Source organism: Lithobates pipiens, unplaced genomic scaffold (genome assembly GCF_037356315.1).
Source record: "Lithobates pipiens isolate NorthernLeopardFrog02 unplaced genomic scaffold, aLitPip1_a1.2 Scaffold_28, whole genome shotgun sequence".
NCBI lineage: Eukaryota > Metazoa > Chordata > Amphibia > Anura > Ranidae > Lithobates > Lithobates pipiens.
The window spans coordinates 148510684-148537411 of NW_027507789.1; the positions used below are offsets into that span (position 1 = coordinate 148510684).

The 26728-nt window shown below is 45.1% G+C and overlaps 1 protein-coding gene across 1 annotated transcript in view; it reads left to right on the plus strand.

Moving 5' to 3' along the window:
• The first annotated feature begins 20984 nt into the window (after positions 1-20984).
• LOC143935658 (E3 ubiquitin/ISG15 ligase TRIM25-like) overlaps positions 20985-26728 on the plus strand; it is a 45577-nt gene continuing 39833 nt past the window's right edge. Inside the window, exon 1 of the mRNA XM_077459689.1 lies at positions 20985-21443. Coding sequence (XP_077315815.1) covers positions 21027-21443 — 417 coding nt within the window. The 5' untranslated portion in view covers positions 20985-21026. The remainder of the gene's footprint in view (positions 21444-26728) is intronic.

Here is a 26728-nt window from a genome sequence, read left to right on the forward strand (position 1 = left end):
AGTAACAGGCATTTTTTCTTGCTATTTTTATTTTTTTTTTTTTTGTGGATTTGAACTGACATTTAAAGGGACAGTACAGTGAATTTATGTCCTGGGTTAAAGCTGCACAACTGCGGAAAGCTGAAACCATGGAGGAGCTAATTAAACAGCTGTCCTTGGCGAATATACAAGCGCAGACCCGCCATGAGGAAGCTAATCAGCGCTTAGCAACACAGCACAACGAGGCACTGGCTTTGCAGCAAGAAAATACTCGCCTGTTGGTGGCCCAGTTAGCAGCCCAGCAAGCGACCCAACAAGGGGTTATGCAGGATCAGATGGCGGCCTTAAAAGAAGCAGTGCAGCAGCTTTCTCAGGGCCGTGAACAAGTGGCCGTTGCCCCTGGCAACCAGGTGACCATAAGGGCAAGCCATTTCTTGCAGAAGTTGTCCCCGAGTGATGACGTAGAGGCGTTTCTGGCAACATTTGAGAGGACGGCAGAGAGAGAAGGGTGGCCCCAGGACCAGTGGGCCGTCTTAATTGCTCCTTTCCTCACCGGAGATCCTCAAAAAGCCTATTTTGACCTACCACCAGAAGATGCTAAAAATTATCAAAAACTAAAGGCAGAAATACTGGCTCGGTTGGGGGTGACTACGGCCGTTCGGGCCCAACGAGTGCACCAATGGAAGTATCGTTCAAACCGGCCACCGCGATCTCAAATGCATGACCTGGTGCAACTAGTAAAAAAATGGCTGCAGCCCGAAGTGTTGTCTGGCCCCCAAATTGTGGAGCGGATCGTGCTGGACCGGTACTTAAGGTCACTGCCAGATGACCTTCAACGGTGGGTCAGTCATGGTGACCCCAAAACTGCGAACGGCCTTGTTGAGATGGTGGAACGATATACGGTGGTGGAGGATCTGCTTGGCCCCACCAAGCGTCAAGGGCCCAGTCTGCCACGGCCCTTCCGATCAACTGCCGCCCTTCGAACGGATGTCCCCAGGAGCCCTGGAACCAACACCCCGGAACGCCAAGAGTCACACCCGTTACCCCCTCAGCGACCTGTTCCTGATCGGAGAGGAGGGGATGTACAATGTTGGCGATGTCATGCCTGGGGCCATACCCGGGCCCACTGCCCATTGCAGGAAGAACCCATGGAATGCGGGGTTCTTCGGAGGGGGTCTTTTTATGCCCATAAATCGTGTACAACACATCTTGACCTTGGAGAGAGGAATTTTGAGTGTGAAGTCCAAGTGAACCACCACCCTGCATGGGCCTTGCTGGACTCTGGAAGCATGGTAACCCTGGTTCACCCTAGAGTAATTGGGAAGATCGGTCCGGTAAGCAAAATTTTGCGGGTTGTGTGCATTCATGGGGACACTAGAGAGTACCCTCTCATCTCGGTGTCCATCTCCACAGCATGTGGCACTGATACTCAAGAGGTGGGGGTGGTAAAGAACTTGGTACATGACGTTATCATAGGACGAGACTGTCCATTATTTGCAAAACTTTGGAGACAAGGAGAACTATCTGAAAGGTCCAGAGACTGGGAAGAAACTAGTCCCTCTGTTCCAGTTGTAGAGGGTAATAACCCTGAGATGCCACATGTTCATAATATGGACCCAGTTGATAAAAACGCCAAGACTTTGGTTAATAATGATGAAAATAGTGCTGATTCTGTTAAAGATGTCAATATGTGGGGTTCTCAGCCCTACCTGAACACTGAGGGGGGGGAACCTTCCCCGCTTCAGGTAATGCTGGGGGAAAATGATGAGGAAATGGCCTCTACCCCTGACTTGCCAGATGTGGGTGTTCCCCAGGGGGCATTTGGTACTGCCCAGATGCAGGACCCCACTTTGGCCAGGGCACGGGAACAGGTTGTAGTAATAAATGGGGAGCCCCAAGAGCCAGGTGCTAATGAGCGGTGGCCACATTTTTCAATACGTAATGAATTGCTTTATCGGGTTACTAAAGTGAGAGAAAATGTGGTAGAACAATTATTGGTACCCCAACAATATAGACGCAAGGTCCTGGACCTGGCCCATGATGATGTGTTAGGGGGACACCTGGGAGTTGAAAAGACGGAGGCACGGATCGCCGACCGGTTTTACTGGCCAGGCTTGAAAGCAGAGGTAAGGAGATACTGTACCTCTTGTCCCACCTGTCAGTTGACCGCTCCGGCGACCCATTTCCGGAGCCCGTTGGTCCCTCTACCCATAATTGAGGTCCCATTCGAGAGGATAGCCATGGATATAGTGGGTCCCTTGGTAAAGTCGGCTCGAGGTCATTCTTGCATACTAGTGATCCTTGACTATGCCACTCGATATCCTGAGGCGCTACCCCTGCGGAATACCTCCTCTAAGGCTATTGCACGAGAGTTTTTCCAGTTGTTTACACGGACAGGTTTTCCCAAGGAAATACTCACAGACCAGGGCACCCCGTTTATGTCGAAGGTTATGGCTGATGTATGCAAACTGTTCCGGATTAAACAGCTGCGCACATCGGTCTACCATCCCCAAACAGATGGATTGGTAGAACGTTTTAATAAGACCCTTAAGTCTATGCTCAAGAGAGTGGTACAAAGGGATGGGAAAGACTGGGACTGCCTGTTACCAGCTCTCCTGTTCGCTATCCGAGAAGTGCCCCAGGCCTCCACTGGGTTTTCGCCCTTTGAATTGGTATATGGGCGGAGACCTCGCGGACTACTGGACTTTGTTAAAGAAGAATGGGAAAGTGAACCAATCCAGCATAAAAGTGTTCTTGAATATGTCTCTCAAATGCAGGAGAGGATCCGAACTGTGATGCCGCTAGTTAAGGAACACTTACAAAAAGCCCAGGAGGCTCAACGACAGGTCTATAATAGGGCAGCCAAAATTAGGAACTTTCAAGTGGGGGATCGAGTAGCAGTGTTGATTCCCACTGTGGAAAGTAAATTCTTGGCCAGATGGCAAGGCCCTTTCGAGGTTGTAGAAAAAATGGGAGAGGTAAATTATAGAGTCCACCAACCAGGCAAGAGGAAACCCTTCCAGATATATCATGTAAACTTGTTAAAGCCCTGGACAGACAGGGAACCAGCGACCTCCCTGGCTAGTACAAAACTTGAGCCTCGGGTTGGGGTGGAGAGTGTCCAAATAGCAAATACCCTGTCTAAAACCCAAAGTCAGCAGGCAAAGGAGTTCTTGCAGAGAAATAAAGAAAAATTTTCAGACTTGCCCGGGCTCACTAGTGTCGTAGAGCATGATATTGTCACAGAACCAGGAGTCAAAGTTTTTGTCCGGCCCTACCGCATTCCAGAGGCTCAAAGGAAGGCCGTTTCAGAGGAAGTAAAAAAGATGTTAGACCTAGGGATTATTGAGGAATCGCAGAGTGAGTGGTCGAGCCCGATTGTGTTGGTACCGAAGCCCAACGGGACTCTGCGATTCTGCAATGATTTCCGGAAACTTAATGAAGTTTCCCGGTTTGATGCCTACCCTATGCCCCGGGTAGATGAGCTTATCGAGAGACTAGGTCCAGCCAGGTATATCACTACGTTAGACCTTACCAAGGGGTATTGGCAAATACCGTTGACTAAGGCTGCTAGAGAGAAAACTGCTTTTTCTACCCCAGAGGGGAGTTTTCAGTACAAAAGGATGCCTTTTGGATTGCAAACTGCGCCAGCCACTTTCCAGAGAGCAATGGATAGGATTTTACGACCTCACCGGAAGTATGCCTCAGTATACTTGGACGATATAGTCATTTTTAGCAAAGACTGGGAATCACATTTGCCCAAAGTGCAGGCAGTGCTGGACTCTCTTTGGAAGGAGGGGTTTACAATAAACCCTGAAAAATGTGCTTTGGGAATGGAGGAGGTGAAATACCTGGGTTATATCGTGGGTAGAGGGGTAGTGAAACCTCAGGTCAACAAGATAGAGGCTATACAGAATTGGCCCCGCCCCCTCACAAAAAAGCAGGTACGTGCATTCCTGGGCATGGTGGGATACTACAGGAGGTTTGTACCCAACTTTGCCACGTTGGCGGCTCCGTTGACCGATCTGACTAAGGGTCGGAAATCGGTCATGGTGGAGTGGAATGCAGACGCTGAGAAGGCTTTTTTGGAGCTCAAGTCGGCGCTGTGCCAACACCCTGTCCTTGTAGCACCCAATTTTTCAAAAGAATTTATTGTCCAGACTGATGCTTCCGATGTAGGATTGGGAGCGGTGTTGTCACAGGTTATTCATGGCGAGGAACACCTGATAGTCTTCCTCAGCAGGAAGTTAACACCAGCGGAGAAAAACTATGCCATAATTGAACGAGAGTGTCTGGCCATTAAGTGGGCTCTGGAATCCCTCAGATATTACCTTTTGGGGAGGAAGTTTAGGTTGATTTCTGACCATGCCCCTTTAACATGGCTGAGACAGGGAAAAGGGACTAATGCCAGGGTTACCCGGTGGTTCCTGGCACTCCAGGAATTTAAGTTTGTAGTGGAGCATAGGCCCGGGAGACTACATCAAAATGCAGATGCCCTCTCCCGAGTCCATTGTTTGAGCTCCACTGTTGCCTCCACCTCCTTGGCGTTGGGGCACAGGGGGGGGATATGTAATGGACGCCGTGGCTGGGTCCTGGAAGGACGCTATATTTCCCCTCTGTTTGGGTTGTGCTCTCTTTAGGGAATGAAAATTGATTAACCCACCTGTTAGAGGAAGTGTCTTTAAAAGGCAAGACAGGAAGTTGTAGATGGGTGTGGAGGAGTGGAGAACACATGGTGGATGGTGTTTGGCGTTTGTTTTGGGTTGCAGCAAATGAAGTGGACAGCAGTGTCCTGTTTGTAAGGCTCCTGGCAGGGGAAACTACCTGCCATCAAGACCAAGCTCTGTTTCTGATAAGGACAGCTGTTCTGGACTTTGCAAGTCGGTGAGACTACAAATCTTTTTCCTTTTGTTTTTGGCTGCTGTAAAGCTATTTAAGTTAATAAACCGTTTGTTGTGTGAAAAGCCTGTGTCCTGCGGTCTACCTGGTCCCCCGAACATTACACCATACATTTACATAATACGAACACATATTAGCAACTTTACATTAAGTAACTATATACTAATATGGATTAACATGACTGCGACTACTCTAAACTTATTTTAACAAGATATAATCCACAATGTATCATTGCTTTAGCTATGTAGACACATGTCTATTTTTGTCTTCTCATGACATTCTGTACCAAGATACCATATATGTCATGCTCAAATTGGCTACATCAGAAACTTATTACTAACTCTGCTTTCGATGAGGATATGTTTCACTGAACACTTGATCAAGGTCATTCACACATACTATTTATTATGATTAATCATAAAACCAAATATGTTTGGCAAGCTTGCCATAAATATATTATAACAAGTGCCGAATTATGAATTTGGAATAATATTCTAACAGTGTCTTCATGTTTTTTGTGTGTTTTCGGAAGTGAGTAGAATGTGGGGACATGACGAAATTTAGGTACCAGGAACTCCAAAGTGTCCTTGTCAATTAGGCCCGAAAAGAAGGCCTCAGTGCAAAGGACACTGAGCTCCTGGGCAAAAGATGATACAAGGGATTCAGAAATAGGACAATACCAATTTTGGTTCTTGAGAATAGTCAGACACATGGATTGGTATTGATTGTGTGTCATCAGGACAATATTGCCCCCCTTATCAGACGTATTTATGTTTAATAATAACATCAGACCGTAGCTGCAAGGTTGTGAGGGCCCTAATTTGTCTTTGATCAAGATTGGGGTAAAGTCACCCCAATGTTATGATTTTAAATCCCTAATGGTGGCTTGTACAAAGGCCCAAATCGTAGGGCAAGTCATTAAGTCTGGAAACCGACGTGACCACAATCGAAAGGATTTAGGTCGTGTTCCATGTTTTCTAGCAGCCAATTGCAAAGGTGCAATATGAGAATTAATTTGTGAAGGTTGTGAACTATCCACAACATTGGGGAGATTGCCTTGTGATGATTGCGAGCTATCCACCGCCCCTTGATCGTATAAGAGCATTAGATCGCGAAGTGCTCAGAATTCATCCATGCTAAAATGTTTGGTACGGTCTGTTAGTTCACGTTTAAGGTTTAGGTTATCGTGATCCTTATCAAAAATAAATTCGAAGGTCAGGTTCCGTGCAAAGAGATATAAATCTTTGATGGTCTCATTGACTTTAAGCCCATCTTGGGGGCAAAAGCCCAAACCTAGTTGTAATACCGAACATTCAACTTCCGTCAATTGATAAGGAGTGAGATTAATGATGTTAATGCCGCGTACACACGATCAGACTATCCGACGGACTTAGTCTGGTGGACAAACCACCGTAAAGTCAACCGGACTGTCCGAACGAGCAGACCTGCCCACACACGGGACTTTTCCAGTGGACTAGGTCCGGCGGACATAGTCCGCCGGAATATCCGCCGTACTTTTGAAATGAACGGACTTGCCCACACACACGGAGGAAAGTCCATTCATTTTGAGCACGGCTCCAGGTAGCCGGGACCAGTGAAGGAATCGTCGCTGTACCCGTCACCTGGTATGGACTTAAAGGGGAATCCTACGCTGAAAAAACGGCGTGGGAGTCCCCCCAGGTCCATATCAGACCCTGAGCACGCAACCCGGCCAGTCAGGAAAGGGGGTGGGGACGAGCGAGCGGCCCCACCTCCTGAGCCGTACCAGGCCACGTGCCCTCAACATGGGGGGGTGCTTTGGGGAAGGGGGGCTGCGCGGCCCCCCACCCCAAAGCACCTTGTCCCCATGTTGATGAGGACAAGGGCCTCTTCCCGACAACCCTAGCCCCGCCCCCCCCCCCTATGTGAATGAATATGGGGTACAATGTACCCCTACCCATTCACCTGTGAAAAAAATGTAAATGAAACACAACACACAAGGGTTAAAAATATTTTATTGCAAGGCTCCGGGGGTCTTCTTCCGTCTTCGGGGGTCTTCTCGCCGGACTCCTCCGCTATCTTCTGCTAGCTCTTTTCCTAGCGAAGGAGCCCGGTTTTCTTCTTCGTCACCGCCCTCTTCTTCCGACTTTGGGGGTCTTGTTGCCCTCTTTGGTTCTTCTTGCCGGGCCTCTGCGCCTTCTTCTAGCTCTTTTACAAGCGGTGGCCCGGTCTTCTGTCTCCGCTGTCACAGTTGTCTTCGCCGCCTTCTGTTCTTCTCTTCTTCTGTTCTTCTCTTCTTGAGCTGTTTACTCGTCGCTGTCTCTAGCCACAATAACAGGCACGCGGCGTGTGGCGACTTATATAGGGACATCACCGAGTGACGCCCGCCCATTATGATGTCACAGTCCCAGAGGATGCTTCCCCAAAGCACCCCCCCATGTTGAGGGCACGCGGCCTGGTACAGTTCAGGAGGGGGGGGGGGCGCTCGCTCGTCCCCACTCCCTTTCCTGACCGGTCGGGTTGCGTGCTCAGATAAGGGTCTGATATGGACCTGGGGGGGACCCCCACGCCATTTTTTCAGAGTAGGCTTACCCTTTAAGTCCATACCAGGTGACGGGGCCAGCGACGCTTCCTTCGCTGGTCCCGGCTACCTGGAGCCGCACTCAAAATGAACAGACTTTTCTCCGTGCGGGAAAAGTCCGTTCATTTCAAAAGTACAGCGGACTAGCACACGCACGGTGCAAAACTACTTAGTCTGCCGGACTTTTGGGTAAAAAAAGTCCGCTGGAGCCTACACACTTTTCCACCGGATTGTTTGATCATGTGTACGCGGCATAAGATTTACATCATGCTGGGGGTGTTTGGTGGAAGTTGTGTGTTGTGTGGGACTTATGTAGGTTTGAGTACATAAGTGTCCAGGTTCCCCTGCTGCTTCTTTAGATCTAAAAATATTAGGTCTTCATTGACCTTAGTGTACTTGTTTGTCATTAGGAATGGTGCTATGTAAAGTGGAGTTACCCACCGCCCCTTCCAGTGAAGTAGTTGTGTCTATAGGGTTCTGTGTAGGAAGTGTTCATGGGGGTTTAGTAACTTTGTTTTTATTTTTTTTATTTTACTATGATTATTCTGCAAATCCTGTTTCCTCAGCCTCTCATTGGAATGTCAATCTAATTGTGAAATGTTTAGAATAATATCTATCTTTCTCGATCATACATCAGGGGACACAGGAGCTACATTACATAGTGGGTTATATAGGCACCTCTGGTGATTGGACACTGGTTAACCCCAATTAAGGAGAATTCCTCCCCTATATAACCCCTCCCATATGGGAGGCACCTCAGTTTTTTCGCCAGTGTCTATGGTGGTTGGTCACGTAAAACTTCCATCCATATCTCGGGCCGATATTTGACTTCCAAGATGGTATGGTACCCGGGCCTCGTCAGCTGAAGAAACGAGGTTTGGCCTGTAAGTCCTCTCCAATTGGAAGACTGGGCTCTGGGAAAACCAGACTTGGTGTACTGTTTACACAGAGCGCACAAAAGTTTCTGGCAGAGTCTTTTACATGGTCCAGGTAGGAGGCTCTTCCGAGAAAGAGCCCCAGATAAACCTGAAGGTTGGCTAACACTGCCCGCCGTGATGGGTGAAGGCTGGAATTTGTCTGTTTCAGCAATTCCTGTGGCGGGGACAGGTAAGGGAAGTTAATCGCTCAGTGAAGCCTGGTTCTCCAGCTGTCTCACGTCTCCACTGCAGTCCCTGCCACAATAGAGGTAATACAGGGGTCCCACGTAGTCTGGGGGTCCCACGCAGCTCCGATGGAGTTTTTCTTTCCCCCCCTGGATTCTGCAGTCCTCGTTCCCGGCCTAATGGAGGAGGGGGGAGTGTGGTTGTGAGCCGTGCACGTCAGTGTGCACGGCGCTGTACTGCGCAGGCGCCAGGCGGCAGTTTTAAAAAGCCCAGAGCGTCAGGGGGCTGTAAGTGGAGACACAGGAGCTGTGGGCAGTAAGCATCCCAGGGGATTGGATCCAGGCAAACCTTAGACACCTACTCAGCATCAGGTTGTGCAGTTTAAGCATATATATTTATTGTGAGACTTTAAGCACAACAGTGATTGCACTTTGTACTAGTACCTCTGCTTTGTAGCTTAGGACTATGTCTCCCCGTAAGAGGGTCTCAGGGGGAGGTAACAAGAGCACTGTTAAATCACCCCCCAGGTCCAGGGGTTCTAAAAGTGCCTGTAAGTTACCATCCCCCCCCTGCAAGACTGGAGCCAGCCTCTCAGGACGAGTCAGTGCCCCTGTCAGGTTTTGCAGCCTCTCCTAATGTCCCAGCCCCGGTTTATGTCACTGAGGACTCCCTTAGGGCTACATTGGAGGGTTTTGAAGGGAGAATAATGAATTTTATTTCTGCTTCCCTGAAAGATAGCAGGAAAAGGGGTAGATCCCCTCCCTCTGCTGAAATTCCTCTCGCAGATGATTCTTCTGACAATGAGGAGAGATCCCTATCTTGGGACAGGGATCATGAGCAGTCGGATGAGGCAGAGGAAGAGGAGAGAGTCCCCTCCTCCCAGGCGCTCAGAAAGCAGGTGCAGTATTATACTGAATTGGTGCGTACCACATTCAGAATGCCTGCTGCTGAAGTCGCTACGTCCTCTGTTTCTTCCCTGGGAGTCAGGAAAGCCCCACAGACTGCCTATTCCTTCCCAATTCATTCCTTAATGGATGAATTGTTGTATGAGGATTGGGGACATCCCGATAAACTGTTTGCTCCTCCTAAAAGGTTTTCTATGCATTATCCTCTGGAGAAGAGTTTCACCAAGAAGTGGGGGGTCCCATCTGTTGATGCGGCTGTTTCTTACGTGAATAAAAACCTGACTTGTCCCTTGGATAATGCGCAGGTATTTAAAGATCCAACTGATAAGAAGCTGGAAACCTTATTAAAAGCCTCCTTTTCCATGACTAGCGCTGTAGTGCAACCTACAGTCGCAGCCGCGGGGTTGTGTCAGTTCCTCAAGGAACAGGTTAAGCAGATGCTTGGGCTTCTTCCCAGTGAGGTAGTAGAAAATTATGCAGAATTGCCTCATATTCTGTGTTTCATGATTGATGCGATTTTGGATTCTGTCCAACAAGCATCACGTTTGTCTCTCATGTTGGTACACATGCGAAGGGCCCTATGGCTAAAGAATTGGGCAGCTGAGCTGTCATGCAAGAAGCATTTGATTGGGTTCCCATTTAAAGGGGAACGTTTGTTTGGAGAAGAATTAGACAAATTCGTCCAAAAAATTTCAGGAGGTAAATCTACTCTCCCGGAGCATCAAGCTCTAAGCAGTGGCGACAGCCTTCTCAATCCTCCTCTACAGGAAAGGCTCAGGGCCGAGCCCAGGGGCAGAAAAAGACTTGGGGGTGAAAGCCTGCCAAGCAGAGCCCAAAAGCTTCCTTGCGAAGGGGCGCCCCTGCTCGGCCGAGTGGGGGGAAGGCTCCTGCAGTTTGCAGGAGCCTGGTGGGAAGAGATCCGGGACAAGTGGGTGATCTCTTTGGTATCTCTGGGCTACAGGCTAGAGTTTCAGGAGATTCCACCTTCTCGTTTCCTAAGGTCAAGGATCCCCAGGGTTCAGGGTTTTACTCGAATCTCTTCACCGTTCTGAAGCCAAATGGAAGTGTCAGACCTATCCTAGATCTGAAGGATCTGAACCGGTTTTTACGCATCCGGTCCTTCCGAATGCAGTCAATCCGCACTGTGGTCTCCTCCCTGCAAGGGGGAGAGTTTATCGCATCAATAGACATCAAAGATGCATATCTCCATGTGCCAATTTTTCCCACACACCAAAAATTTCTAAGGTTCACGGTAGAGCGGCGCCATTTTCAATTTGTGGCCTTGCCGTTCGGGCTTGCTACGGCCCCTCGAGTCTTCACAAAGATTCTGGACCCTCTCTTGGCAAACCTAAGAGCTCAGGGTATAGCCGTCATGGCTTATCTAGACGATTTACTTCTCATGGAGAAAACAGTAGCGTTCCTGAACCACAGCGTTACCAGAACGCTGGAACGCCTAGGTTGGATTATAAACCTAGAAAAGTCGTCCCTACAGCCTGCCACCAGGTTGGAATACCTGGGTATGATCATCGACACCGCTTAGGGCAAGGTGTTTCTTTCAAGGCCAAAAGCCCTGGCCATTGGGGATCTGGTGTGCCTAATTCTGGGAATGAGATCATCCCCCATTCGATTGTGCATGAGACTGTTAGGAAAAATGGTCGCCTCCTTCGAGGCCATCCCATTTGCCCAGTTCCACTCAAGGCCTCTGCAAAGATGCATCCTTGCGGTTTGGAACAGGAAGTCCCAATCCTTGGATCTTCCTATGCGTCTATCCCCAGGGACACGCAAGAGTCTCGTCTGGTGGTTACAAACCAAGAATTTGCTGAAGGGCAAAACTTTTCTTCCTCTTCCATGGAAGATTATCACGACAGATGTCAGCCTGACAGGCTGGGGAGCAGTGTTGGAGGAGACGTGCTCGCAGGGGAAATGGTCTGCGATCGAGAGGCTATTGCCCATAAATGTCTTGGAGATCCGGGCAGTTTATATGGCTCTCATAAAGTGGTCTTACAGACTACGAGGTCTCCCTGTTTGGGTTCAGTCCGACAATGCCACAGCAGTGGCTTATATCATTCACCAGGGCGGTACCAGGAGTCTGGTTGCGCAAAAATAGGTGAATCGCATACTTGTCTGGGCAGAAAAGCATGTTCCATGCCTTTCTGCAGTCTTCATTCCAGGAGTGGAAAATTGGCAGGTGGATTTTCTGAGCCGCCAGCAGTTGTGCTTAGGAGAATGGGCTCTGCACCCCGACGTGTTTCGGAACATATGTCACAGGTGGGGTACTCCAGATGTAGATCTGTTTGCATCCAGGTTCAACAAGAAACTGGACAATTTTGTGTCAAGGACAAAAGATGCACTTGCTCAGGGGTCAGATGCTCTGACAGTTCCCTGGGATCAGTACAATCTGATCTATGCCTTCCCCCGAGCCCACTTCTGTCTCGGTTCCTGGGAAGAGTCAAGAGGGAGACAAAATCGGTCCTTTTAGTGGCCCCGGCTTGGCCCAGGCGACCGTGGTACGCAGAGATCATGAAGTTGGCAGTAGGCAGGCCATGGATCCTCCCTCCCCGGCCAGATCTGCTCTCACAGGGTCCAATTTACCATCCTGCTTTACACAGTCTAAATTTGACGGTTTGGCTGCTGAGACCCACATTCTGAGAGACCGTGTCCTTTCGGGGCCAGTCCTTTCTACTCTGGTCAATGCCAGAAAGCCGGCCTCCAGGCTTATTTATTACAAAATCTGGAGGGCATATGTTTCCTGGTGTGAACTCAGGAAATGGCATCCTAGAAAGTATGTCATTAGCAGGATCTTGGCCTTTCTCCAGTCAGGCCTAGAAATGAATTTGGCCATAAGCACTATCAAGTTGTAGATTTCGGCCCTGACAGTGCTTTTTCAGAAGCCACTTGCATCACATTCCCTGGTGCAGGCTTTCATCCAGGGGGCCATGCGGATAAGACCGCCAGTCAAACCTCCGGTATGCCCATGGGATCTGAATTTGGTTCTCTCGGCTTTGCAGGGGCAACCATTTGAACCTTTGCATCTGGCTTAATTAGTTTTCCTGACTAAAAAATTGGTTTTCTTAATAGCCATATCCACGGCTAGAAGAGTATCAGAGCTAGCAGCTCTTTCCAGCAAGGAGCCGTATCTAATTATTCACAAGGACCGGGTGGTCATGCGTCCCAACAGGTCCTTTCTACCTAAGGTGGTTTCGGGGATTCCATTTGAATCAAGACGTAATCCTACCATCCTTTTGCCGGACCCACAGTCTGCAGAAGAAGAATCTTTGCACACTTTGGATGTGGTTAGGGCAATCAGTGTATATCTTCAACAACTGCTCGGATAATGAAAACCGATTGCTTGTTTATTTTGCCGGAAGGCCCTAGGAAGGGCCAGGCGGCGTCAAAATCCACTCTCTCAAGGTGGATTAGACAGATTATTTCTCAGGCCTATAGTGTTAAAGGGAAAATCCCTCCTTTTCCAGTGAAAGCGCACTCTACTAGGGCTGTAAGTGCTTCTTGGGCAGTGCATCACCAGGCCTCCCTGGCTCAGATCTGTAAGGCTGCAACTTGGTCATCAGTCCACACATTTACCAGATTCTATCAGGTGGATGTCAGAGGGCAAGAGGATATCGCCTTCGGGCGCAGTGTACTGCAGGCTGCAGTTTAGGTCCTCCGGTCCCTGGCGGTCTATAATCATGATCTGTGTCTCCCTCCCCTCAATCTGAGCATTGCTTTGGGACATCCCACTATGTAATGAAGCTCCTATGTCCCGTGATGTATGGTCAAGAAAATGGGATTTTTATATACAGCTTACCTGTAAAATCCTTTTCTTGAGAGTACATCACGGGACACAGGGCTCCCGCCCCTCTTGGGTTTTACGTGGTTTCTTATTGCTTTGCTACAAAACTGAGGTGCCTCCCATATGGGAGGGGTTATATAGGGGAGGAATTCTCCTTAATTGGGGTTAACCAGTGTCCAATCACCAGAGGTGCCTATATAACCCACTATGTAATGAAACTCCTGTGTCCCGTGATGTACTCTCAAGAAAAGGATTTTACAGGTAAACTGTATATAAAAATCCCATTATATATTCCAATCTAAATGTGGTTTGGTTACAGTGGCGGTAAAACATTGATGTTTACATATGAACATTACTATTGGTGGTGATGTGTTTTTTTTTTTGTTAAAACCATTTTGTAACAATATTCTTTTGTAATGAATACAATCTTTTTTGATAAGATTGTATTTTGTGTTATGGTGCCTAAAAAAGTCTGTAGTCCCTCTTCTATTCTATTTCTCATTATGTTAGGACGTGGCACATTAATACCTTGTCTGTATCCACAGTACCACTCTGTTAGAGGATACATTACTATTGTTTTCATATATATTGGGTGGAAGTACCCGGGCAAATAGTCTTATTGACCATTTAGTGGTTTTGATACTAATTCATTATTATCTTTATTTAACTGGGTATTATTACTTATTTAATTCATCCCTAGATCTATTTCTTTATATTTTACTGAATATGGACTTTGTAGGCACTGCTTAGACTGGTTATATGTCAGAGATACAGATTAATTTATTGTTGATACAGAACAGGAAATTGGCATCAATCAGTATATGGCCAAGTTGAAACGATTACTTAAAAAGAAATCCAATTTATATTGGCACATTGAATTTCTTAACAAATATGTCACCAGGATTACAAAAGACATTATCTATAAAAAAACAAAATAAATTATCAAAAGATAGACTGGCTTTCATGGAAGGCTATGCCTATCGGTGGCAATCTACATCTCAAACTAGAAATTTTAGAACTAATTATCGTACGTCTAAAAATAAAAGTATTATCTACTCTACTACCGATGATGTCACAGAATCTGCCTCTGCTTTGTTTCCTCCACAGTCAATGTTCAGGAAAGAAAATCCGACAGCTCACTATATTCACCCAGGTGCACGTAAGCGGGATCTTGGTGGTGGGTTGCATACACCGTACAAATAACGACCTCCGACGGTGGACACTACTCTTACTTTGCACAAATCCTTACATGATCATTTTCAACTTCACGATGCTGGCAGCTATCCACAGGGTAAATATTTGGGAGCTACTGCTCTTCAGGCTATTCAATTACTTAATACCCAAACACAAGCCCAAAACTCGCTGTCACAATGCACTTCATTCCCAGATAATGGTAATCGCGCAGCCCCAACAGCTGGTGGAGCTAGTGCTATTGATCATACATCTTCACTTTCTTTGAATCCACTGGGGGTATCCCACCGGTGACACAGTTACAAATGTTCACAGGACAAAGCACATTGGATGCTGACATTTCTCAACCCAATTCTACACCAAATTTTCAATTACCTCTCAACACTCCACTTCTCACGTAGAGTCTAACCTTGATGTTATAAATCTTACCCATACACGTTCACAAAAGATTAACTGGATGTTCTCCGACTGGGCCTCAGTTTTTGTCCTTCAATAAATATGAAGCTATAAACCTCTATTTGTTCTTGCGTAATCTGACATATAAATTCCTCTTTGATGGGGATCGTCTATGCTCTCTACAGGATAAACAAATTTCTGAAAAAGTTAAAAATTACACAATGGAGGACTTTTGAGCCCTCTGGGACTTAATGCTACTTTTAGACGAAAATGACTCCATAGCTGACTCTACCAATCAATCTTATGCATCAGAGGTTTTCTCTGAGCATGTCATTCCTGTACAAATGAAATTCAAACCAAAATCACAACGCTTTCCTGATTTGATTGCAAATTCAAATATATGGGTCTTCCTGATGGGCACAGTCAGTGATATTAAACGTCAGAAATTCACCTCTAAATCTAGTAACCTTTCTCCTTTACAATTACAAGCCATTCAAAGACTACAAAATTATCCAGACCTTGAAATCAAGGCTGCCGACAAGGGCGACAACATTGTCCTTATGACAAAATTTGCTTATGAAACAATGGTTATGAACATCTTACAAAATCCTGAATGATATGCACGGATTAGTTTAACACAAGTTGATTAATTTAGAGGTGAATATATGACTATCATTGGCTCTGCTTATCAGAGAGGACTCATTATCCAAGATACTTATAACTATCTCAATGTGAAAAATCCTAGATTGGCAACATTTGCCTTACCTAAAATACACAAACATCCAGTAAAGCCTCCGGGAAGACCTATAGTATCAGGGATTGATTCCCATACTGAAAATGCTAGTCGTTTAATAGATTTGATCCTTATGCCACATGTGCTGGCATTACCATCCTCTACTAGGGATACTCTTGACTTGCTCAAACAGATCGAGGGAATGGTCATACCTCCGGATGCCCTGCTCGTGACCTTGGATGTCGAGGCTTTGTACTCGAGCATCCTCCATGAGCAGGGTATCAGGACAGTACGTACCTTCCTCCGTGAGCAAGATCACCATAGATGGGACTATTGCAAATTTGTTCTTGACCTCTTTCAGTTCATATTAACTCATAATTGCTTTACTTTTAAGGAGTCCCACTTCCTCCAGGTGCAAGGGGTGGCTATGGCTATGTGCACCTGCCTATGCCAACCTGTACCTGGGGGGGGTGGGAACATACCATTTTTTTCAGATGACCGTTTGACAGCCTATACTGATCATGCACTATGTTGGCTACGTTTTATTGATGACATCTTTATTATTTGGTCAGGTACTCCTGTTGCTTAAAATGATCATTGACACCCTAAATGAGAATTAATTTAATCTCAAGTTCACGGTTTCTAGTGATATATCCAGAATTACATTCCTGGATCTTACCATCTTTAAAGATGAAACGGGCTGTCTAGCCTCTACCCTCTATAGAAAAGACACAGCTGGGAACACTTTGCTACATGCAGATAGCGCCCACCCAGAAACTCTAATTCGGAGTATACCGTATGCACAATACCTGAGGCTTAGATGTAATTGTACTTACACTGATGAATTTAAAGTACAGGCTAGGTCACTTCGTGACCGCCTGAAAGCAAGGGGCTACAGTAAATCAATCTTATGTAGAGCCTATAATAGAGCCCTGCGACAATCACGCAACTCTCTATTATATAAAAAGAAGGGTGTTAAGCAAGACAAAGTAGTTAGGTACATCACTAGATACTCCAAACACCATCTGGAATTAAGGAAGGTCTTGACCAATCATTGGTCTCTTTTTATCTGGTGACCCAATTCTAGCTAAATATTTAGGACCTAGTCCGGTTATAACTTTTAGGAGATCAAGATCTCTACATGATAGGCTCACGTCTAGTCATTACTCCAATAATTCTATGTGTGGTCAACGACTTCATGGTATTGCCAGATGTGGAAAATGTGCATATTGTCCATGGATCAATGCAGGCACCCGTTTTACACTCCCAAATGGCGAAATATTTGCCCCCAATTTCTATGTGGTTTGTGACACTCAAGGTGTAATATACTTGATGTCGTGTAAGTGTAGCACCTTCTATGTTGGGAAAACCATCAGACATTTTCGCTCCATGATCAAGGACCATGTATACTACTCCTCGAGGGGGAAAAATGATTACCTCAGTGAGTAGGCATTAGGATCTTTACCATAAATTCGATACATCAGTAATCTCCTTCATTGCCCTTGCCGTAGTCCCTAGAGACCCACGGGGAGGTGAATGGGATAAGCAAATCCTTAGACGAGAGACCACCTGGATAGAGCGTTTAAACGCTACCCAGGCTCCCGGCATTAATAAGGCCCAATCTTACAAACCGTTTTTTGTAAAGTGTTGTGGTTTAGAGTTATCCCTTATCTCCCTTAAAAATATGTAAAATAATGAAAAATTTGATATGAATAAAGCCCCATACACACTATCAGATTGACTTCTCATTAACAAATAAAATAAAAGGCAGCTAAGACTGGAGAGTATCAGAGAGGACAATTTACCTGAAATATATGTATTATGAATATATATGGATATTGTCTTGTGAAGCCCCATACACACTATCAGATTATCTGCTGAGTTTTTCCTTCATGTCCCTTGGAGGGGTCATTTGGGAGGTATTTGTACTTTCCTTGATTGTTAGGGTCTCAAGAAATGAGATAGGTCTTCAGTAAATCAGGTGTTATCAGATGTGATCAATTTTCAGTGATTTGCACTTGTAGACTCTATAACTTTCACACAGACTAAATAATATCCACTAATTTGGGTTATTTTTTACCAAAGATATGTAGCAGTATAAATTTTGGCCCAAATTTATGAAGAAAGTTTTTTTTTTCAAAATTTTTGCTCTTTTTCCGCTTATATCGCAAAAAAGAAAAAACCCAGTGGTGATTAAATACTACCAAAAGAAAGCTCTAATTGTGAGAAAAAAATTATATACATATATATATATATATATATATATATAATTTTGTTTGGATACAGTGTAGCATGACAGAGTAATTGTCATTCAAAGTGTGAGAGTACTGAAAGCTGAAAATGTATGTGGTTAAATTATGGCGTACTGTTTGCTATCATTCCTTTAGATTGGCGTGTGGCTATTTAACATTTAAAACCTTGGTTGTAATTGGTGACCTCCTTCCCTGCAATGGCCTTGTTGATGTTCGTGGGGTTATGCCTTCAGGACTGTATGTATCCCCAAACGATAATTTAAAGGGGACTATCCTTATGGGCAATTGTTTTCTATTTTTGGTGAGTGCTTTAATAGATCTATACAGATAGCCTGCAATGATCGTATTAGAAAACAAATTCTTTTGAACGGTAAATTTTTTCTATATAAGGCTAGCAAAAATCATCTCTTTTCTTTGATACCTTGCTGACTACTTTAATCTCAGGATCCCTTTCTAATATTTGAATACTTTGTTGCGATCCAACGTCATCGCCGGTGTATGGTCACTGTCCTTTAGATCTTCAAGCTCCCAGAGTGTATGCTTGGGGTGACAAAATCTGCACATCCATAAGCAACCTGTTCAGTAAGTTAACCTTAGCCCTTGTACACACGGTCAGACATTACGACGGAAAATGTCCGATCGGACCGTGTTGTCGGATAATCCGACTGTGTGTGGGCTCCATCGGACTGTTTCCGTCTGAATATCCGACGGACAAAGTTTTAGAACTGGGCTATAAAACTTTCCGACAACATGATCCGATCGGACAAAGTGCCACGCATGCTCAGATCAAATTCCTAGACCAAAGCTATTGGCTACTAGCCTGAACGTAGTCCCGTCGTAACGAAATAATGTTGTCATGTTACATACGATTGGATTTTCCGACAACTTTGTGTGACTGTGTGTATGCAACATAAGTTTTGGACATTTCTTGTCGGAATGTCCGACCGTGTGTACAAGGGCTAAGAGTGTTGCTACGGTTATTTATGTTTATATGAAGACAATATTTTGGGGTACTTTCTTTTGTCAGTAACCCCTTTTAGGCTGCACTTATTATATTGTGTTATACACGCCCCCACAGTGCCTTTGGTCCCCTCCCTTGTTGCAAGAATGTTGGGTGATCCTCGCTGCCTGGGACACGCTGTTTAGCTCAAATATTTAAAAACTGCATATATAATTTTATTTAAAATATAAATTTTTTTGTACTTGAATGATTATCATATTATACATTTAATTGTATTCTATTTTTCACACTATTGCGCATATGCTATCGCAATACTAACTCACGCTGAGTTTTTTATTTTGCTAGCAATTTTGTTCGTTTTTTTAAAACGGCATTAGTATATTTTTCTTGTGACTCGGTGGAGCCGTTTTATGTGTGCTTGAGCATCAGGCTCTAATAAATTTTTTTGTTGAAACCATATCACACGATTTGGCGCACTTTTTTTTATGGTGATACTTCGTTTGGAGGCTTGCTGTGAGTAGCTGTGTGAATCCGAAGATTTTGAAACATCCGAAAGATCGGGACAATCTCTGGCATCCGGACATCTGGACGTCTATGGTGGGATCTGAGATCCAATTTGCGCAGTTTGACCTCCCCGCCGGGGATCTGGTAAGCCTCAATCTTGATGACTACGTGGTGTCCACGTAGTCAAATACAAGGTTCAGCTATCTTTACACATACACTGGACAATATTTTTTTGTTTTTGCAATATATATGGACACTTGAATATATAATTTTTTTTAAACACTTGATTTATTCTTAAATTGGAAGTAAACCCTCCTATCATTTTCAGTCAAGGAAGCTGCCATCTTGGCCTCTAATAATTCTTCAACTGCCATAATGCTGAACATGTGATCAGTTATGACATCAGCCATTGGATAGTTTGAAAGTTGGTTGAGAGCGCAATCAATGTGAAAGTTAGCATTTCTGGCATGCCGGGAATGTAAATGTTTTTTGAAACTGGGTTTACTCCCGCTTTAATAGTATTTGTGCATTTACTTTCACAGTTTTTTTGGCACTTTTTTGCACTTTAATTGTTCAATAATCACAGTAATATTTATTGGTTAAGCGCTGCACCTTTTTTTTTTATTGTGCCCAGTATCTTGGTTATGGTGTTCAGCTGCTGATTTCTTTATTGGTTCTTGCCAAGCGTGGATTTCTTTCTATTTATTAGTCATAAAGTTAAAGCTCCAGAAGAAGCGTGCATACACGCGAAACATGTTGAGCCATTCTTCTTGAATACTATGATTATACAGCAAATCCTGTTTCCTCAGCTTCTCATTGGAATGTCAATCTAATTGTGAAATGTTTAGACTAATATCTATCTATATCTTCCAATCTAAATGTGGTTTGGTTACAGTGGCGGTAAAACATTGATGTTTACATATGACCATGACTATTGGCGGTGATGTTTATTTTTTTATTTTTTTAAAACCTTTTTGTAACAATATTCTTTTTTAATGAATACATTTTTTTTTTTTTGATAAGATTGTATTTTGTGTTCTGGTGCCTAAAAAGTCCATAGTCCCTCTTCTATTCTAGAAATAGAACATGTTTTAAATATTTCCGACAGAACCAATTCCTATCGGGAAAACTCGTCTGTATGCTGTTCTGACGGACCAAAAACGGTGCATGGTCTGAAGCAAGACGGAGGCTATTGGCTACTGGCTATTGAACATCCTTTTTCTAGTCCCGTCATATGTGTTTTACGTCACCGCATTCTAGACCGTTGGACTTTGGTGTGGTCGGATGTAGGCAAGACAGTTTCAGCGGAACCCCGTCAGAAAAACCTTCAGAGTTTATTCAGATGGGAAAAGCAGTCGTGTGTACGTGGCATTAGTGTCCGATTTGTCCACCACAATATCGCAGTCCCACTACGAGTCACTGATTGCTGCCATTACTAGTAAAAAAAAAAATATGTCCCCGGATTTCATTTTAAAAATCTGGTCACCTTACCTTAAGGGGGTAGCACTACATAAAAGCCTATAGATTGCCTAGCAGTAGGCAGAGTGGTAAACAAAAGTGTTTTTTTTCATGGCTGGAGTTCAGCTCAATTCATGCCCTGGGAACAAATTTTTTGCATCACAAGGTTAAGTTCCTGACTATCTCTCCACAGATGCTAGCTGTGTAGGAGGGAGATGTATAGCAAAGGACATATCCTGCTATTGTTTCACATCTTCCTGGTAGACTCACTGTTTATAAACCCAAGTATCCAGAGATGGCGAACGTTCCTTTCCTCTGCTCTGAATATTTGTATTGCCCAGTGTGCTTGGACCTTTTCCGAGAACCTGTGACCATTCCTTGTGGGCACACTTTCTGCCTGACATGTATTACCCAGTGCTGGTCTCTGCAGGGAATGCCAGCTTCTTGTCCTCAGTGTCGTTCCTGCTTCCAACAAGAATCCTCACCAAGACTCTGCAAGAATAGTATACTTTCACAGATGGTGGATGATTTCTCCAAGCTCCAGGGAGCCACTGAGAGGATGCAAGTTGGGAATATTCCAGCCAGGAGTGTGGGGATACCACTGAAAACTCATTTCCTCCAAGATGTGTCCGAAGAAAATATCGGAAGAGAAGCAAGCATTGGTTTTGCTATACCCAGTAGTGGTGAGGCCCAGGAAAGCAGCAGTACCCAGGTAAGAACGTATTGTGTGACTTGTCAGCCAAAGCCAAGAAAATTTGCTCCAGATGACAATTTCTACATTTTAATCAGGTATTTTCATCTAGGAATGTCACCACTTCACACTAACACTTTACTCTGACTTTGCAAATACGAGCAGCACATGAATACTTGTGAAAAAGAGTTCTGTGAGCCTCCACTAATCCAAAATGTCTTAATTATCAAAAATCAGCTGCAAGTGTTAAACATGCCTCATATATCATATAAATGTGGATAAATAAATATATACGTTGCGCTTTCCAAAGTCATACACTATACCAGAAACACATAAAAACCTCCAATAGTGAAACGTCTTTCCTAACAGTGGAAAGTGACAATAGTGCAATAAATGAAACATAAACAAGGATGATAATAGATATAAAGTGCTATTGTGCAAAGAGGTGCAATTTCCACTTTTATGATCCTGTATAGATTATCAGTGACCCACCAAGCATCAAAAAGGTGCTCCTGTGCATGTGCATAGCATCCAGTATTATATAGTATATCAATATTGCATTTCTGGGTTGTTCAAAGAAGTGCTCCTGTATGGTATCCAAAAACAGTCTATCCAGATGTAATAAAGTTCATGCGATTATAAAACCGCTAAGTGCAATACAATAAAGTTCATGTGATTATAAAATCCAGAACATGCCGTGGTGTTCCTCACTCTGGTGCTCCCCTTAGGTATTTAATGCTCATCTCAGAGCGTGCGACCTTGCAACTAAGCTCAGTCAAAACACGCATATGAACCGTCAGTATGGTACCTCGGTGAGTGTATAAAATAAAGATTTGTGTAATAGAATTTTAACGGTTTAATAAACAGAAAGCAAAAAAGGCCCCCAACTGGGGTACTCACATAGATTAGGTGCGCCAGTGCACTGCTTTATATCAGGTAAAACAATGGTAAATACTGGTGACTGGTATCAGGATTGTATGTTGTTCCTCTCTATCAGATCACCTGTGCAAACGTGTGGTCCTGTCCCCTTCCCCTTCATTTATTGCACTATTGTCACTTTCCATTGTTAGGAAAGCCGGTTTCTTTCACTATTGGAGGCTTTTTATATGTTTCTTTTTACACTGGTATAGTGTATGACTTTGGAAAGTGCAGAGTATATATATATATACATGAATTGTTCCATGCTAGAAACTCAGAAAATACAAGCAGCACATGAATACTCTTTCAAAGTTAGAGACTCAGAAAGTACAAGCAAATCACATAGACATATATTTTTAAATGTCTTAGATAATACTTATGCCCTGTACACGCGGTCGGACTTTCCAACGACAAAATCCGTCAGATTTTTCCTGAATGAATTTTGGCCCAAACTTATCTAGCATACACATGGTCCCACAAAGTTGTCGGAAAATCCGAACGTTTCAAACTCAGTGATGTAGAACGCATACGACGGGACTATAAACGGACCAGTAGCCAATAGCATTCGTCTCTTAATTTATTCTGAGGATGTGTGGCACTTTGTCTGTTGGAATTGTCTACACACGATTGGGAATTTAAATGATCGGATTTTGTTGTCGGAAAATTTGAGATCCAGCTCTCAAACTTTGTGTGCCGAAAATTCCGATGGAAAGTCCGTCCGTGTGTACATGGCATAAGACCTGAGGTTTGGCATGAGAGTCAAACAACAGGCAAAAGAGGTCAGGAAAGGGAACCCCACATATTGATTCCAGCCCATTTTTTACTTTTTAAGGTTCAACAGACAGACTCGTCCAGCGCTGTGCAGCCATTCCTGTAAAATTGCAAACAGTACAAGAATATGCATTCAACTCCTTTCACTGATATTTAACAGGTTGTTGGCCATGGCTGTACAGAACCTTCGTCACTCCTGGCAAATAAACACATGCTGTGCAGGTCTCTGCAACCATGTGAATGAGCCCTAAGTGTTGCCAGATATTAACTGATTGCCGATCATATACAGTACATATACCTGTATGTGATTCTGCACTTCCGGGTCTGGGGCACGCACACGTGCCACCGGTGACCTGCTCCCCACCGGCGACCCCCTCCCACTGTGATGGAACACAGCGGGAGCCAATCAGCAGGTCTGACGGACCCAAACTCTGCCGGAAGCAAGGCGATCATTCAGAGAGATGCAGAACAGCGATCTGTCTATGTAAACAAGGCAGATTGCCGTTCTGCTAGTAAGAAAGACAGAGATATTGTGTTTCTGTTAAGCAGGTAAATGGATCTCTTTCTTCAGTTAAACCATCCCCCACACAGTAGGAAAGCGTTCCCAGGGAAGACAGTTAACCCTTTGATCGCCCCCGATGTTAACCCCTTCTCGGGACCCACCGATCGTTTGATTTGGTACTAATTGTATGAAAATTCTTGAGGCGACAAAGGCTGTTTTTTTGGTTTCACTCATTGTTGTATATTGTTTCAGTCTTTAGTACCTGATTTTTCTTATGAAAATTTCTTTTGCTTTTTTTATGAAAACAGTAAACATTAAATGAAAATCGCTAGTTCAGGTTTTACATAAAAAATTAGCAGTTTGTCTGTATGGAAATTTTCATTTGGAAAGTCTAAATTGTATGTTGAAGGGTGTATACACACTATAAGAAAATCGAATGATCGTTCTTTTGTATGGAATTCTTCCAATTTTCTCATAGTATGTACATAGTATGTAACCCTTAAGACCAAAATCACGTACATGTATGTGATTCCTGTCTTCAGCTCTGGGGTGCAGCCACCAGAGCCCCACTCCCACTGTGATTGGACACAGCAGGAGCCAATCAACAGGTCTGATGGACCCGTTGTCCACCAGAAACTCGGTACTCATTCCAAGAGAGGCAGAACAGTGGTCTCCCTATGTAAACAAGGCAGATTACCGTTCTGCTAGTAAGAAAGACAGAGATCTTGTGTTTCTGTTAAGCAGGTACACGGATCTCCTATGCATGTGCGAAGACAGGGCTGTCGGGTTGTCCCCAACTTGCAGTAAGCACATGTGCGGAAAATCCCCCTGTATGTCCGCAGTGTCAAAGAACTCTGCCAAGATCTTAAGACCAGGAAGGGCCATTTAGCACATCTGCACATGTGCCAGAATATGTTGGCACCAGAGGGGAAAAGCAGAGTCAAATAAAAGGGTACTAACATTTCTCTATAAATTGAGTGTGAGTGTTTGTCATTCCTTGTAGCCAGGGGTGGACTGACTATTGGGGCACTCGGGCACTGCCCGAGGGCCCCATGCCACTAGGGGGCCCCATCAGGGTTGCCAGCCTCAATAAAACCAGGGACATGTAAAAATCTGTGTTTAAAAAAAAAAAAAAAAAAAAAAAAGATTATAGCTGCCCTGCCTCTCCAGTGTGTGTATGTGTATACTGTGTGTTAGGGTGCCCACGTGTCCCGGATTGCCCGGGATTGTCCCTTAATTCATATTTTTGTCCCGTGTCCCGGGCACCTTCATTCCGGGACAATACAGTCTCCCAAAATAAAAAAAAAAAAAAAAAACACACCGCCAGCGGCCAGTCCGCCACCCTGTCCTGATAAACATTTGCTGATTTGCTGAACTGGTTGCTAGGGCCGCCCCGCCTCGCATCTAGCAACCAGTGACGTCGGCTGACACAAGGGCACCCTACGGCTGAGCGAGTGAGCGAGGCCTTACCCACAGCTGTCTTGCGCTGAGCAGTGCGCCTCCGAGTCCACCCACCGGCGTATCCTCTCCTTCGCTTCTCCGCCTCCAGCCGCAGCAGCAGGGAGAGAGAGAGCAGCCACAGTCACCGGTGCGTCTTCATTCTGTATCTCCTCCTCCTGTGTCTCCTGACTGGTTGTGGCACTGCTGGTAAGTCAGGATCCAGCCTGTGCCCAGTGCCAATCCCCGGGGCCAACTACTCCCATAGCCGTTGCCTACAGCACATGCACATTGCCAGCAGCCCAACTTCTCCAGTTCTTCTCATGAGCCTCCTCCCGCCCACGAGGGCCACGACCCGACTCCAAGCCGCCAGCCAAAGTTCCAGGTTAGTATACTCAGTATTTTATGAGAACATGCATTCTTGCAATCATGTATTGCTTTTAACAATGTTCCTTCTAGATACTGTATTGTACTATTCCTTCTAGATACTTTTTGGAACAATAAAATGTCATTGTCGTTCTATATGTGTATATATATATATATATATATATATATATATATATATATATATATATATATATATATATATATAGCCTTTTGACAGTGGGGCGTTGCGGTTAAATGGTTATAAACAAAAAAAAGAGTGACAATTTTGAAAAAAAGCAATATTTTGTACTTTTTACAAAGAAATTGGCAAAAAAAGTATCAAAAACCATTTTTTTGGGGGGCGGGTGTGGGTGCGGGGGGGGGGGTGTCCCTGAATGGCAGTTTGGAAATGTGGTCACCCTACTGTGTGTGTGTGTGTATACTGTGTGGCCCCATATTCTCCTATTGCCCGGGGGCCCCATAATCTCCTATTGCCCGGGGGCCCCATGAGTTGTCAGTCCGCCCCTGCTTGTAGCCCTGTTGAAAATAGTCCATTGTCTATGCTGGCTTTGCTGAAGCCCAGCCCCAGTGTCTGCAGTTAGAACACAACAAATGCATAGAACCACATGCACTAAGACCATATCATGGGTTATGCATCTGGTAATAATACCACACCTCCCAACTTTTTGAGATGGGAATGAGGAACACCTATCAGAAAAAGTAGGCAGGCACAGGACACACCCTTGCCATGCCCCCTTAACCACTTGAGATCCGCGCTATAGCCAAATGACAGCTACAGCGCGGATCTCCTTTTCCGGGACGACGTCAATTAGACGTAGTCCCGTGTACGAGCGGCCTGCGCGCCCCCTGAGGGGCGCGCGCGGCGCGCTCTGTGATCGGCGAGTCCATGAGACTCGCCTGATCACCGATCCGGGCAAGGGGTCGATCCCGACCCCTTATCACGTGATCAGCTGTCAGCCAATGACAGCTGATCATGTGATATAACGGAGCCGGTAATCGGCTATTATTCCTCCTCGCGCTGACAGCGCGAGGAGAAAAAAAAAAGCCGATCACGGCCAGCCCTGCTAGCGCCCACCTGCCCCCTGCAGTGCCACACTTATTAAAAGTAAGTGTCCCCCATCAGTGCCACCCAGCAGTGCCCACAGTGCCACCCACAGTGCCACCCACAGTGCCACCCACAGTGCCCACAATCTGCCTCAAAGGTGCTGCACCCCAGTGCCACATATCCGTGCCCATCAGTGTCATCTACCAGTGCCCACCAGTGCCGCTCATCAGTGCCCAGCAGTGCCAC